Source organism: Meriones unguiculatus, chromosome 7 (genome assembly GCF_030254825.1).
Source record: "Meriones unguiculatus strain TT.TT164.6M chromosome 7, Bangor_MerUng_6.1, whole genome shotgun sequence".
In the NCBI taxonomy this organism is placed as follows: domain Eukaryota; kingdom Metazoa; phylum Chordata; class Mammalia; order Rodentia; family Muridae; genus Meriones; species Meriones unguiculatus.
In genome coordinates, this window is record NC_083355.1 from 61,875,404 (window position 1) to 61,891,286 (window position 15,883).

Here is a 15,883-nt window from a genome sequence, read left to right on the forward strand (position 1 = left end):
TGTGTCCACGCCTGTTTGTGTGCCTTTGCATGTAGCTCATTTATTTCCAGAATGATGTGGATACCACTTTTTTCCTCTTAGAGAAAAGGAAACTGGGGATCAGGGAAGTTCATTAGCTAAATGAAACCAAACAGATAATGAATGAAGGAGTGAGGATTCAAATCCAGACAGCCTTGTTCTAGAGCAGAAGGATATGATCTGGAAGCTACAGGGACACCTACTGCCTCAGATGAAGCCTAGTCACAAAAAGGAACTCTGAAGGAAGAGAGGGAAAAGAATTATTACAGATTATTCTATTTTTTTAATTTTTATTAAATTACAGTGTATTCACTTTGTATCCCCCCTGTATTTCCCTCCCTCCTCCCCTCTCAATCCCACCCTCCCTCTTCCCCACCCATGTCTCTGTTTTATCCCCAGGGGAATATAAAGCTATGACCCATTAATCTTTCTAGTCTTACAAGTGAATGGACTTTTCTACTATTTGTAGTCATGGTCTTAGTGTGTGAATTTAAACACAATTTTATAGTGTTATATTTGAGTATAAACAAAATTATAAGTCACTGTAAAAGCCGATCTCGAAAGAGACCTTGACTTTATGTAACTGTAATGTGCTCACTATCTTAGTAAGTATTCTCCGATAAATGACAGAGGAAACCCCTGATCACAAAAGCCTATCCCTGGAGCCATACTCGAGCAGAATAAGCTGTTTTCTATGGAAGGGAAGTAGTACAATGCCTGACTATCTCTGCATGAAAGAGTTATTAAGTGTCATCTTTTTAGATGCCCTGTGAGTTGTGGTTCGGTGTGCTGAATTGGAAATGCATGCTTATTTCAGCCTTTCTCAAAGCTTAGTAAAATGAACCTGTGTGGCTCTCACGCTGCCATGGTCTCCAGGTTCACATGTGCATCTGTCCTGTTGTGTCTCAACGACACTGTTTCCTTACAGTCATCCACCACCTCTGGTTCTTACAATCTTTCTGCCTCCTCTTACGTACAGATCCCCGATCCTTAAGGGGGAGAGTTTGATGAAGATAATCCCATTTATGGCTGAGTGTTCCAAAGTCGCTCACTACGCATTGTCCAGTTGCAGGTCTCTGTGTTAACTACCATCTAATCTAGGAATAAGCTTCTCTGATGAGGGTTGAGTAATACTGTGATTTATGGGCATAGAAATATGTCATTAGCAGTCATTGTATTGGTATGTTCCTCTATCAGAACAATAGTAGTACATTTCCCCTGAGGGACCATGACTTATCTAGTCTCAGTTGTTGATCATTTTAGCAGTGTCATGTATGGAATCCATCTGGCTCCATCTTGAGGAGTGCCATAAGTCCAAACAAAAGGTGATTGGTTACACCCATAACATTTGCCACGATTGCAACAGTATGTCTTGCATGCAGGTTGCTAATGTAGGCCACAGGATTTGTAGCTGGGTGATATTGGTGATTATTTTTCCTTTGGAGGCATGCAGTATAACCTCTGGCACCATGAATGTTAGTCAGTAGGAGTTAAACTTTCAGTTGCACACCAGCTTGAGTTCTCCATGTTTAATGGCATAAGTAAGCTGTTCTTCAATAACAGGGCCTTACACAGATTCAAAATGTACACAGATCTACACAGGTTCAAAATGTACAAAATCCCAGCAAGGAGAAGGGAAAGTAGACAAGAAGCCTACCTTTAACCAAGAAAGCATTTATAACCGACACCTTCCAAGAAAGAAAAAAAAATCATTTTTTTCCCCAATAGAGTGTCACTGGGCACATCAACCACACTCTAGGGCAGACACCATGCACAGAAACAGTTGGCCAGCACAGAACAGACTTCATGTTTTTGTGTGTAGTTTTGTTTTGTTTTGGTTTTTTTGCTTGTTTGTATTAGTCTTCTTTTTTTGACAGAAAGATAAAGGCAGAGAAAAAGAATATGAACTTGGATGGGAAGGGGATAGAAAGGATCTTGGAGGAGTTGATGTGGAAATAATATTATCAAAATATATGAAGAAAATTATAAATAGAAGAAAGCTTTCTTAAAGTGCCAGCATTTATATTCTGGTTCTATTTGTTTAGACCTTTTTCTCATGTTTTTCCTTCTTCCTGTTAATGTGGAAGGATTAATCCTGGCAAACCTTCTGTGCCTCCCAGGATACCGTGAGTCAACAAGAAAATGAGGTGGTAGGTGGGAAACTGAAGATGGTAAGAAGAAAGACACCAAGGCTCCCCTCCCCTGTCTGCTTCAGGTAGAGGCTCTTTCGGTGGCTGTTTCTCTTCTGAGGCTCCATCTGCACTAGAGAGGCCACTCACATCTGTAATTTCCACCATAATTACTGGGATGATTGTAATACCCCTTCCTTTGTCTAGTCAATCTGGGGTTGTGGCTCTATAATCTTTGGGTTGCTTCACAAGGCTTCTGCTGGATCCTACACAGCTCTAGCGTCCGAGCAACTAATTCCTTGCATTAAATTTCCTTTTGTTTTGAATATTCGGAGTGGGTGTATTCTACTGGTTGGGCTCTGACTAATATAGTTAGAAGAATTATGAATGTGTGTTAACCCATAAGAACAAAAAAGGCAGCAGGAAATAGCTGTGCAATGTCACTTTTGTACAACAGAAATAGAGGAGATGGATGGAGGGCAGTATTAGTAGGGCAGAGAAGGTTACACCCTTCTTTGTTTCTAAGAAAGTAAAGTACCTGAGGAGGGAGACACCAGCAAAGGTCCTTGGGAACAATTTGGAAAATCTTGGAAAATCAGATACTGTGGACAGTGTTAAATGTGAAAGGAAAAACACTGAGGTTCTTGAAAGTCTGTAGATGTCTCCTTGCTCATCTCACTGAAAGCCTGTGGCTTACTGCCTGAAGACTGAATTAGGATAGCTCCAGATTAGGAGCAGGACAGTGGTTCCATGCTAGAAATATGGAAATGGTGTGACTTTCCTTTCTGCCATACACAACCTTGAGTAAAACATAAATTAAAAGAAGTACTGCCTAAGAATAAAACCCAGATGAGCTGTGAATGGTGGCACCTGCCTTTAATCCTAGCACTCAGGGAGGAAGAGGCAGGCAGATCACTGTGGGGTAGATCACAAAGCAAGTCTAAAACAGTGAAGGCTACACAAAGAAAAAAGAAAAAGAAAAAGAAAAGAAAAAAATCCAGATCCAAACAGGATGGGCATCAGAAGAAGGTGAAAACAGGGACTAGGACAAGGAGCTACCACAGAGGGCCTCTGAAAGACTCTACCCATCAGGGTATTAAAGCAGATGCTGAGACTCATAAGGCAAACTTTGGGCAGAGTGCAAGGAATCTTATTAAAGAAGGGGGAGATAGAAAGACCTGGAAGGGTCTGGAGCTCCACAAGGAGAACAACAGAACAGAACAATAGGGCACAGGGGTCTTTTCTGAGACTGATACTCCAACCAAGGACCACTCATGCAGATAACCTAGAACCCCTGCACAGATGTAGCCCATGACAGCTCAGTTTCCAAATGTGCTCCCTATAAGGGGAACAGGGGCTGTCTCTGACATGAACTCAGTGGCTGGCTCTTTGATCACCTCCCTCTGAGGTGGGGAGGGGCAGCCTTACTAAGCCACAGAAGAAGACAATGCAGCCAGTCCTGATGAGACCTGATAGGCTAGGGTCAGATGGAAGGGGAGGAGATTCTCCCCAATTAGTGGACTGGGAAAGGGGATGGGAGGAGGGAGGATGGGATAGGAGGGAGGAAGGGAGGGGGGATTGGGAGGGGATGAGGGTGGGGGTTACAGGTGTGATACAAAGTGAATAAGTTGTAATAAATAAAAAATTATATGAAAAAGAAAAAGCCAGATCATCATAAAATCAAGAACAACAAACAATCATTTGTGAAACACAATAGAGTGAAGAAACTTACAGAAGCATCTTAGAAGAAATAACAATTACCAACAAGCATATAGAATACTGAAGGGGAAAAAAGAGAGAGTAATTAAGGAAAACAAGTCATCAAGTATCTCTTGGTTCAGCAATAAACAACATGCATTACCAAACAATGAAACAGATGATAATTGATATTAATGGGGTAGATTTTTATCAAAGAGCGTGAAGGTCATGAGTGTCATGAATAATATTTAAAATTGATAAATTAGGACAGCATACTGAATTATTTTCCAAATCCCTTCTATCCCCCTCTCCCAGTCTCTGGAAGTTGCTGGCAAAGCTTGATGTGCACTGGCATGCAGCTGTATAATTCCAATTACCACCTTTATTGGATGTGACTGTTTTCTTTCTTTCTTTCCTTCTTCTCTCTCTCCCTCCCTTCCTCCTTCCCTGTCTATCTGTCTGTCTCTCTGTCTGTCTGCCTGCCTGCCTGTCTGTCTAAGCCTCTTCTTCTTATAAGGCTACAAATCATATTGAGCTTGGAACCTCCCCCAGTTTAGTATAACTGCACCATGGCTCATGATATCTGCAGAGACCCTATTTTGAAACACCACCTCTGGAGGTTCCATGAAGGACACACACTGAGATGGACTCACTATTGAAGCCAATGCAATCAGAGTGACTATAATATTTAGAAATGTGGGAGCTGATTTTAAAAGAAGCACCTAAAAGCCCAAAATGTTTTTTCATCTGGAAAGATGAAACACTGGTCTGTGTAAGTGAATAATGTTTCTTTGTTTAAGCCTGGGGATGGCCATGAATGGCTGCAGCATACTGACACCTAGGTCGCCCCGTCCAAAGGGAGAAATACTCTTCTGCTTCTGCTTCTGCTTGTAGGCCGAATGAGTAGTTCTGAACTGTAAGTCTCAACAGAAGTAATGAGACCATTGAGCTCTCTACTCTGCCATGTAGAGGGGAAAACACACTGAAGCAGAGTTCCTGTCAGCCTGAATGACTTCAGTGAGCACAGCATAACGTTACCATTACCCTAAGTGGGTTCCAGCCCTCAGTCAATGTGTTTAAAGCCTCCTCACCTCTCCAAGGAGTTAGGTGAGAAGTGTGAGGCCTTCATGAATAGGGTTTATGTCCTTATAATAATGACTCCAGGGCAGTATCTTGCATCTTCTCCCACTTGAATACCCAATGAGAATGTGCTGTCTATGAATGAGGAAACAGGCCTCCACCAGAGAGCAGACATGGGACCTGTGGGGAAAGAAACTTGTAGAAGCCAGCTCCCATAGCACCCATAGTCAAAAAATTTTTTTGATTACACAGACCCAGTTTGTGGTATTTAATTACAGCAACCTAAATTAATGACGGCTTGTAATCATATTGGACATGCGGTGATGGGAGAAAAAGATTCTTTGCTGTACTCTCCTGAGAGTCAGCTTGTTACAACCTAACCTGTCTTGACTGACACAGGACCCAGAGTATTATTTACATTTTATGCAACAAATACTTATTGTTTTGACGAGTCAAAAATGGAATGAGACCAACTTAAGAAATAAGACATGAGAGCACTGAGTGCTGGCCACTCCAGTAACGGCTGCTTTGTAACGCTGTGTCCTCTAAGGGCAGTGAACTCTAAGTTTTTACACGCATTGAGCGTAAGTGTACACGCCTACACTGTTATTTGCGGGTATTTTTCCACTCTCCTTTCTATCATGGCTTGAAGAATGGTACACTGAATTAATCTTGAACTGTGAATATGGCTTATTTGCCACAATATCTTGTTTGCTGGAGGAAAGTAAAGTAAAATGGTTTGCTTCACAAAATACAGTCTTTTCTCTTTGACCTCTATGAGTGTCTATTCCTTTCCTGTGCTGAATGAAGAATAGATGATGATTAAAAAAAAAACAAAAAAACAAAAAAACTCATTTCCAATTCTTTCTTCAAAAAGATATTTTTTTCCTCTCCTCAAATGATCAGTTGTGTTACTAGGTATAGATTTATTCCTATTTTAACGTTTTATGATATATTTTATATTGCCTTAGAGTATTTGTTATAAAGAATGAAGTATAACTTTTATATTATACTTTTATATTATACAACTGGTTCTAGTAGCTTGACTCCATTTGTTGATACATTCAGGATTCCTCAAGCATCTGGTTGTGAACATATCCTAGCTTCTGTTTTTTAATTCTGAATACAAATAGCCATTCTATATATAATTAATCCACTTATTTTAGTAGCTTGATTCTGATTTTTCATCTTTCTTTTTTATTCATATCAGTCTTAGTTTTTAATAATTATATGAAAAACACAGCCATATTATTGGTGAAAATCATGTTGAAATGAATATTTTGAACATTTTTTAATTGGTGAAAGACTTACTAATGCCACCAGAGACTGAATGGAATTACACATTTTTAGAGTGCCATTCTCATTAGCCACGAACCTGGTGTATCTAAAGTTAGCCTGAAGGAATAAAACATAATTTTAAATAAAGATATAATGAAATCCTCTGAATGTTTTATTTTTTGTAAACTGATAGGTTAAATTGAAAGCAGAAGTTTGGTTGGGTTCAGTCACTGATTTTCTAGAAAGAATAACTGTACATCTATCAACAAAAAGAAATACAGTAATGTTAAAAAGGCATTCTAATTGAAAATGTCAGGGGATGTCTCCAAAAAACAATTTTGAGAGTCTTCATGCATAGACAACAAATATTCACTAGTTTTCTATGTAGTGTTTCAGTCTTCTTTTCTAATTTATAATTTTCATAACACTTCTATTCAAAAACAAAGCCACTTCTTAAAGAAAGGAACTGACCTCTTACGGACTGTAACAGTGACGAGCCCAGCATTTTCATCTGTTTCTGTCCATTGGCTATCTTCTTAGTAACCGAGGGGCAAATCCTACAAGTGTCACATAATCCATTTCTCTTGCAAAAGAAGTTCCACATGTATTGGTCTTAGACTGTGTATGGGGAGATTATTCAATATTCTATTGTCATGTAGGCCGCTTGCCATTTACCACTCGATTCTCTTTTTTAGGACACCTGCACGGGTGGCATTACCCCTCTTCTTTGAGGCGAGGGCACATGACTATTCTAAATCAGTGAATGCTACTTTCATGGAAGTGTCGCTATACAGCAAAGAATATATAAAAACAAAGTTACTTGGTAAATGTATTTTAAGGAATGCAAAATTCAAATCCAGCCCAAGGAAACAAGCTGGCTTTTGAAGTTGATAATGACAAGATTCTTCGAAGACTTCGAGAGTCATGAGATCATGGCTGGCTTGGACCCTCATGCTAGATACTGAATATACACTTGGTGAGTGGAGGAAGAGGAAGGAGGGCTGTGGGGGTGGCAGAGTGATCACAATTTTAGTGTCACATTTTATTTAAGTAGTTATTTTTCTAAGCTCATCTGAACATAAGGAAGTCATGCTTTATAAAAAAAGAAAATGTATTACCCAGCAAGACCAGCAGTGATATTCTGGCTTTTCATAGAAGGTTAGAACAATTTAAAGAGAAAAGTCAGTAGGCTTTGCCTTTGCTTTCTGAAACCCTAAGGAGTCGGTCTAGCAGTTAATGTCTGTCGTTTGAGTAAAATCTGTAATTTTTTTTATCTTGTTTTGGTTTTATTTATTGAAGCTGTTGAATGTTTGCATTCTGCCCAAATTCAAATACTCCAACCACCAGTGAGATGGTATGTAAAAGTGGACTGTGGGAAACCCTGACTTGAAAAACAAAACAAAACAAAAAAAAATGGAAAAATAAAAATAAAGTAGACTATGGGAGGTGACAGTTTCACATGGAGGCACAAGGGTTACATCCATTTTCATGGAATTAATGACTTTGCAAGAAAAGTAAGAGGCCACGGAGCTTCTCTGAGCAAGAGAACTGTGTTTGTGAGCCAGGAAGAAGGCTTGCTGGAAGAACTGAGTGGATCCCAACCTTGGTCTTGAACTTCCTTGCTTCCCAAACTGAGAAATAAATATCCTTTGTTTAAGTTGTGCTATTTTATTATGACAGCTTTGAGGTTTACTCACAAGCCAAATCCTATTGTCTCAACTATAAATATGATGTTATTTGCATGTAAAAGTCACTTTCTTTTGTTTTTGTCAACCACTCTGAAATTGTGTGTGGCTGGCAGGATGGCTCAATGAGTAAAGGTACTTACCACGAAGGCTGATTTGATTCCTGGAACTCACATAGTGGAAAGATAGAACCCAATCTCATAAGCTGTCTGTTGAGTTACATAACTGAGTCCCATAATTATCACACACACACATGCACACACACACACACACACACACACACACACACACACACAGTAAATTTTAAGAAAATTTAAATCCAGAGACCTCTTTAGGTGAATTAAATAAGATGTCAATCAAATCACCAGTCTGACTCATTAACTAGTTCCCAACTGAGGAAGCAATGGTTTTTTTCAAGCACAAAACACAAACTCAGTGTTGCAACATTTGTTAGTAGACGACAGCATACACTGGTGTTTTTAAGCTTTATATAACGCAAATATATGGAAACATTCACTGTACACTAAAAAAATTCTCATTTCTTTTTTTTTAATATTTTAAACTTATATTCTTTTTTTTTCAATGCACTTTATTCAGGAACCTTGAATCTGACCCTGGAGGAAGCCAGCCCATAGCTTAAATAGCCTCTGGGTAGCCAACCCAGGCATGCCACATGGGCAATGCAGATAGGTCCACATACACAGAAGCAAGCCAGATCCTCAGCCTTAGCCAAATGTGGAATTGTTCGTGACAGAGAGCACTCACCATCGGGAAGGTGGAAGGCGGAAACCAGCTCCATCTTTAAGGCATAGCATTCCGCAGCTCTCTACAGTTCCCCCTTTTTGTTTTAGACGCATCAGGCAAGAGTAGAGGTCTGATCTCTGATATTAGAAATAAATTGGGACTTTGTACTGATGCTCAACTTGGCTGTCAATGAAAATATTCTGGACTTTGAGTCACTAGCATATAACATGAGAATTTTTCCTGTGCTGCAAATCTGTCTAAACAATTGTCGAGCTATATTTTAGGTAATTGGACTGGAGAATTCGATACTACGATGGAGCAGCTGAGAGTGGCCATTGTCACAGTAAATTCTACCAGAGTGGATGCAGGATTAGCCACAGGATTATCATCATGGATTGCTGCAGCCATGAATCATCTGAAGGAATGGGCGGTCATGGGAGCGTTAGCAGGCCTTCTGGTGTTGGTCTCCTTGGTTTGCCTGTGGTATATATGCAAGATTAGAGTCTCACAACAGTGTGATGCAGCCATGATCATTCAGGCCTTTACAGCCATTGAAGCAGGACATTCTCCCCAAGCATGGTTGGATACCATAAAAAGCTAAAATGTTATGCTCAGGATGCGAGGCTAAGCACTGCACTCAGGGTCAGCCGCTTTGGACCCAGAGAAGAGCATGTCTGGTTGCATGCAGGTTGATGCCCCAGGTCCCGCCTCTGAGAAAAAGGTATCGGCCGGGTCTGATGCTCTTTGGGTGGATGACACCTAAATGAACATCAGTACAAAAATTCTCATTTCAAAAAACAAAATTCAACAGTTTAGCCATAGTTTAAAGTTATAGAAATAAGCTGTAATTTTCCCCAGGGAAGAGTTTACCAATTGGTTATACAATAACAAATGGTCATACCTGAAAACATACACAAGTAACAATTTGCAGACTGAGAAGAGTGTATTTATATATTTAGAAACACATACACATACACACACACCATAGAACAACAATGACAACTAAAGAAAAAGAGTCCATGATTTGAAATTGAGCATGATGGAGGAGCACATGGAGGCATTTGGAGGGGAGAAAATGAACCCCCCAAACACAAATGCTCTACGGTGACCATATTAAAGCTCACAGTTTTTTACTTTTACTTTTTTACTTTGTTTTCATTTCTGGTTTAAAAAAAAAGCTTTAATACATTGTTCTAGGTTTTATCTTTGCTAAAGCATTTTTCATGGAAATAAGGCATTTTGCATTAGCAAAATTTATTTTCATATCAGGAATAAATTCTCTCACCACCATTTAAAAAGCTCACTTGAAATAAAAATGCTGACTATTAGACAGCAATCTGTCTGTACAATGCCAAATGAAAAGCTGCTGTCATAATTCATTTGTAACATTTATTTCTTACACCAATTTGACGAATTTACCTCATGTACAAGTACGCCACAAATCATGCCTTCCATTTGCCACGTGTGACAGTGGTAAACATAGCGTACCTTCAGACGACCTTTTCTCAAAGATGCTCCTCCCTGTTCACATTTTATCTGTCAAATGGTACTTTCTTTGAAAAGCAAATTTAGATGCCATTACAGGGAGAAGCTACCGGCCTGAGACAAGTTCCAGCATTTAGTGTTCTGACAGATCTTAACTTGGGTAGCAGCCAAGGTCAATAAAACTTGTTCATGCAGAACCTTACCTGGTTTTCACCACATCGAGAGGATGCATCAGGCAAATTTCTACAAGACCTGAAAAACGATGAAAAAGATGCCAATGAACACACAGACACCTACTGATTCTCCAAAATTAAGATCAAAATAAAGAATTTAGGTGGAGGGGGAGTAGATCTGGGGGAGAGGGGTGGTAGTGGGGGCTGGGAGGAAGGGAGGGAGGGCAAACTGTAGTCAGGACGCATTGTATGAGAGAAGAACCCATTTTCAGTTAAAAAAACAACAACAACAAACAAACAGGATTTAGAACCTTAGACAGAACAGCTTCTAAAAGTAGCAAGTTACCAAATAACTTTATTTCAGTGGGAGAAAGATGTGACCATGTATTCTCTTATAACTCTGGCAGGGAGGTGGGGCTAGGGGGAAAGGAGAAAAAAAAACAGATTAAATTACAACTAATTAAACAGAAATTTTGTATCCCAATCCAGCTGCACATAAGTATAAGTAGAAGGGAGAAAAGAAGGGAGGAGTCTGAGTTTTCCCTCTGACATGGCTTAGTTCTAACATCCATGAAATAAGGATGACTCTTACTTGACAAAGCAGTTATTAGATACCATTAGCTTAATAGAGGAAGCATACAGACACTGTGGCACAATTTTAGGGACAAGATAACTGAAGTTGAAGCATGCCAGGTTAAATAACTCTCCTAAGATGCCTAAGCTTTTTGGTGTGTGTGTGTGTGTGTGTGTGTGTCTGTACCTACCCCTGAATACACATAGTCTATGTGGAGGTCAGGGAACAATTTGCATGAGTCAGTTTTCTCTTTCTCCTGTGTGGGTTGGAATTCAGCACAGTTCTTCAGACTTTGGCGCCCAGTGCCCTCATGCTCTGAGCCATCTTCCAGACTCAGTTTCTGATAAGTTTCGCTATGGAGAAATAACTGTTCCCTAGCGGCACTAGAGAAGGAATTCTGGCTGATTTTATTTCCAGATTAGTGTAAAATTTCAAGCAAAGCTAAGTGTATGTGGGATCTCACAAGTTGCACCGATGCAACCAATATGGTCTTGAGTAATTCACCTTTATTTTTTTTAAATTTTTACTTAACTTTTATTAATTACACTTTATTCCTTTTGTATCCCCCCATAGGCCCCTCCCTCCTCCCCTCCCAGTCCCCCCCCTCCCCCCTTTCTGCATGCATGCCTCTCCCCAAGTCCACTGATAGGGGAGGTCCTCCTCTCCTTCTTTCTGATCTTTTTTTTTTTTTTTTTTGTTCTTCTCAATACAGTTTATTCAGGAACCTTGAAAAATCTTCTGACCCTGGGGAAAGCCAGCCCACAGCTTAAAATAGCCTCTGGGTAGCCAACCCCAGCGTGCCTCGTGGGCAATGCAGATAGGTCCACATACACAGAAGCAAGCCAGATCCTCAGCCTTAGCCAAATATGGAGTTGTTTGTGACAGAGAGCACTCACCATCAGGAAGGTGGAAGGCAGAAACCAGCTCCATCTCTAAGGCGCGGCATTACGCAGCTCTCTACAGTTCCCCCTTTTTGTTTTAGACGCATCAGGCAAGAATAGAGGTCTGATCTCTGATATTAGAAATAAATTGGGACTTTGTACCGATGGCATCCTGAGCGTAACATTTTAGCTTTTTATGGTAGCCAACCATGCTTGGGGAGACTGTCCTGCTTCAATGGCTGTAAAGGCCTGAATGATCATGGCTGCATTACGCTGTTGTGAGACTCTAATCTTGCATATACACCACCGAGATACATCCTTACATTTACATACATGTACACTGTGCATAAAGGCATCCCCGTGTTATAAATATGGCCAAACTCCAATGGAGGTGGTTTGCAACTGTGTTAAATGTACCTCCCATAAAGAGCTACCTAAAATACTACACTGTTGTGTGGCCTCTGGGAGGTGGCCTGAGTACCTACAACCTTTACTTGTGCAGAGAATGAGGGTGTTTCTCCTCATGCAGTTGTGCATGTCTGCGATAACATATGCCAAATGCCATCACTATTTGGGGGGCAGGTAAAGTAGCTGCTGTGGTTATTGTTACTTGAACGATTACAAACACAACACTTATTTCTATCACTGCTAGGATGTAAAACTACTCAAACCACAGCGCTGATTATAAATTACTCTGCTGGCAATTTGAAAACTAGCCGTTTCATCCATAGGAGAGGACCTTTTTTTTTCTTCCTGCAGTTTCATCTGCAAGAATCTAGTGAGGCATAGTTATCATCATGGGCTTGTAACAATTTTGGTTTCGTGAAGAAGAGAAAGACACAAGGCAGCATGGGCATCCAGATTACGTGGGAAGTTGACCAGGCCTCTGAGGCAAGCCTTTGTCTTTATCACTGAAGTTGAATTACTCAGGAAAGTACTGGTGTGCCTCTAAATGCTCCCACAAGTATCCTTGCTGGAAAATTCACGTTCATCCGGAAGAATAAAGTAACCAGAATTCCTTCCCTGCTTCCCCTAAGCAATAGTCATCTTTCCCTGGGGCTATGCTTTCTATCAGCAAATGGAAGAATTAAATGGTTCGGAATAAATTCTAGAACCCTGGGTTTCCTTCTACCCGATTTCAACTCACACATGTATATGTACATCCATATAACCTCCAGTTAAAATTGAAGTTTGGTAATTAGGATAAAGCTATAATCTAATAAACTGACCCTGAAAACTCAACCTTTAAGACTGCAGTTTCACCAACCACCGCCGCAATCACCGGTTAAGTGAGGTTCTATGAATGAAACGTTACCAAAGCAAGTGCGTAATGCTTCTCCCACTCTCGACATCAGAGAAAAAGAAAAATAGTAAGTGCCAAATAGCACCATATGGTATATCAGTAAACCAAAAGTTTACTGACATAACCATCAACCCAACCACTAATGAGAATTAATAGCACAACTTGAAAAATCAGTTTACATGAATATAAAGCCATTTTCTTATTTGCAAAAATTGTTCTACTTTCCCTTGGACTACATCTTATAATTTTGCAGTTTAGCTGTTTTCTAATCTCTACTTTTCATCAAACTTCCATGTGTTCAACCAAAAATTTCACATTGAGTGCTCCCTGTGTGTCCAGCATTGAGGAAACAGTCTCATAAAAAATGATGAACTAAAGGAGCAAATAACGATATGCCGGGGCATGTGCGGCACTGAGTTGACAGAAGCTCCTCGGAGAGAAAAGCTCCCAGCATGACCTGGTTCGGGATCAAGGGAGGGAAGGAAGGAGCTGTAGCCCCCTCCTTCATTCCCTCCCAATCCCACACTCCCTCCCTCATCTCCTCCCTACCCCTTTTCCAAGTCCACTGCTAGGGGAAGTCCTCCTCCCCTTCCATCTGATCCTAGCTTATCAGGTACCTGCAGGACTGGCTTCCATATCCTCCTCTGTAGCCTAGCAAGACTGTTCCTCCCTTGGGGTGGGGGGGTAAAGAAGCAAGTCATTGAGTTCATGTCAGAAATAGTTCCTGTTCCCCTTACTAGGGAAACCCACTTGGTTATTGAGCTACCATGGGCTACATCTGAGCAGGGGTTCCTTGTTTTTGATTGCTGAGTAGTATTCCATTGTGTATTTGTACCACAATTTCTGTATCCGTTCCTCCATTGATGGACATCTGGGTTGTTTCCAGGTTCTGGCTATTACGAATAAAGCTGCTACAAACGTGGTTGAGCAAATGTCCTTACTGTATACTCGAGCTTCTTTTAGATATATGCCTAGCAGTGGTATAGCTGGATCTTGAAGAAGCGATATTCGTAGTTGTCTGAGAAAGTGCCAGATTGATTTCCAAAGTGGTTGTACAAGATATTTTAATTAGAGAAAATATGTACATTGGAAATGACGTGGAGCTTGTGTACTTGTTATCAGAATTCACAGTTAAATCTAGATTCTCTAGAGTGGGAGGTCAGCTCTCCTTCACTGGGTAGAGAGGGATTATATGAGGGTGACCCTAAGAGCAGCGAAAGATGATGTGAAGTGACCTCCCGGTTGTAAATTCTACTACAGACTTAATAATTCTATTACCTAGTATGAAGTCACAAACTGAGTAAGAAGTTAGCAAACACAGGTTTTAATAATTCCTTTTTAAAACTGAAATTTTAGCCGTTACTCCGAGGTACCTTATGTCATTTGTGGCTATTGTGAAGGGTGTTGTTTCCCTAATTTCTTTCTCAGCCCTTTTGTCTTTTGTATACAGGAGGGCTACTGATTTTTTTGAGTTACCTTTGTATCCTGCCACTTTGCTGAAGGTGTTTATCAGCTGTAGGAGTTCCCTGGTAGAGTTTTTGGGGTCACTCACGTGTGAAATAGTAAGAGCTGGAGAGGACAGGGTCTCCACAAGGAGAGCAACAGAACAAGAAAATTTGAACACAGGGAACTTCCCAGAGACTCATACTCCAACCAAGGTCTATTCTTGGAGATAACCCAGAACCCCTGCACAGATGTAGCCCAGGGCAGTTCAGAGTCCAATTAGTTACATAGTAATGTGAAGAGGGACTGCCTCTGACATAATCTGATTGGCCTGCTCTTTGATCACCTCCCCCTGGGGGGGAGCAGCCTTACCAGGCCATAGTAAAGGACAATGCAGCCACTTTTGATGTGAACTGATGGACTAAGATCAGAAAGGAGAGGAGAACCTCCCCTATCAGGGGACTTGGGGAGTGTCATACATGCAGAGGGAGGAGGGAGGGTGGGATTGGGAGAGGAGGAGGGAGGGGCTTATAGGGGGATGCAGAATGAATAAAGTGTAATTGAGGAAAAAATTTAAAAAAAAAGGAAAAAAAAACCTGAAATTTTAACAAAAGAAGGTAACTCAAACGGTAGGTTCCATTTAACCTATCTTAATTGCCGAACTCCTTTCAAGAGTACATACGGCAGCTGCCTCTGAGCTTTCTCTACAGAGATGATATAATGTCAGCGAATCCTACTTTTTTGGTCCTTCTTATTCTTCTGTTTATCAGCATTGTCTTGACATTTAAGGGCTACTTGATCAGCTGTGTCTGAAGCTGTTACTGATATATCAATGGCAGGAACTCCTCTGATGCTCTGGTTTATGTTCCCAGCAACGACACCGCAGTTCTCCTGCCTCCGTACAATGCTGCCACTGCTGGGACTGGCACTGCCACGGAGCCATCGCCACCTTATGTGTCTGCCTGAACCTAGCGTGGAGGAGCTGAGAGCAGTAGATTGAGCCTGTGGCTGCAGGATTTCCCTTCCAAGGTGACTCTTTGAGACTGTTGTTAAAATACCGCACTTTAAAATTCAGATGTTAAGCTGAAGCCGCTGTTATTTGAAACATTCCCTTGTAGAGCACCAGAGTAGTGAGGCTGTAGGATTATTTTGGTAGCGGTGGAGTGTAAAGAGTTCCCTTTGTCTTTCTCAAAACTATAGATGGAGTTCATACATCTGGTTTGTACCTGCCTGGCCCGAAAGCCCAGCGGCCAGTCACACTTTTTTTTTCTCCATTCCCTCTGACTGTTCTGAAACTATAAAATCAAAATTAGATAAAACTGAAACCAATCCAGTAAATAGAACAAATACAAATAATATTAATTGCTCTAATTAGGGAATTAGGAGCCCTTT

General features: G+C 40.7%; 1 protein-coding gene across 3 annotated transcripts in view; it reads right to left on the minus strand.

Moving 5' to 3' along the window:
* The window catches only part of Slc25a21 (solute carrier family 25 member 21), a 530,746-nt gene that overhangs the window by 212,032 nt on the left and 302,831 nt on the right, over positions 1 to 15,883 (minus strand). For all 3 annotated transcript variants that reach the window (XM_060387524.1, XM_060387522.1, XM_060387523.1), the window contains exon 2: positions 10,321 to 10,369. In XM_060387524.1, coding sequence (XP_060243507.1) covers positions 10,321 to 10,369 — 49 coding nt within the window. The remainder of the gene's footprint in view (positions 1 to 10,320; positions 10,370 to 15,883) is intronic.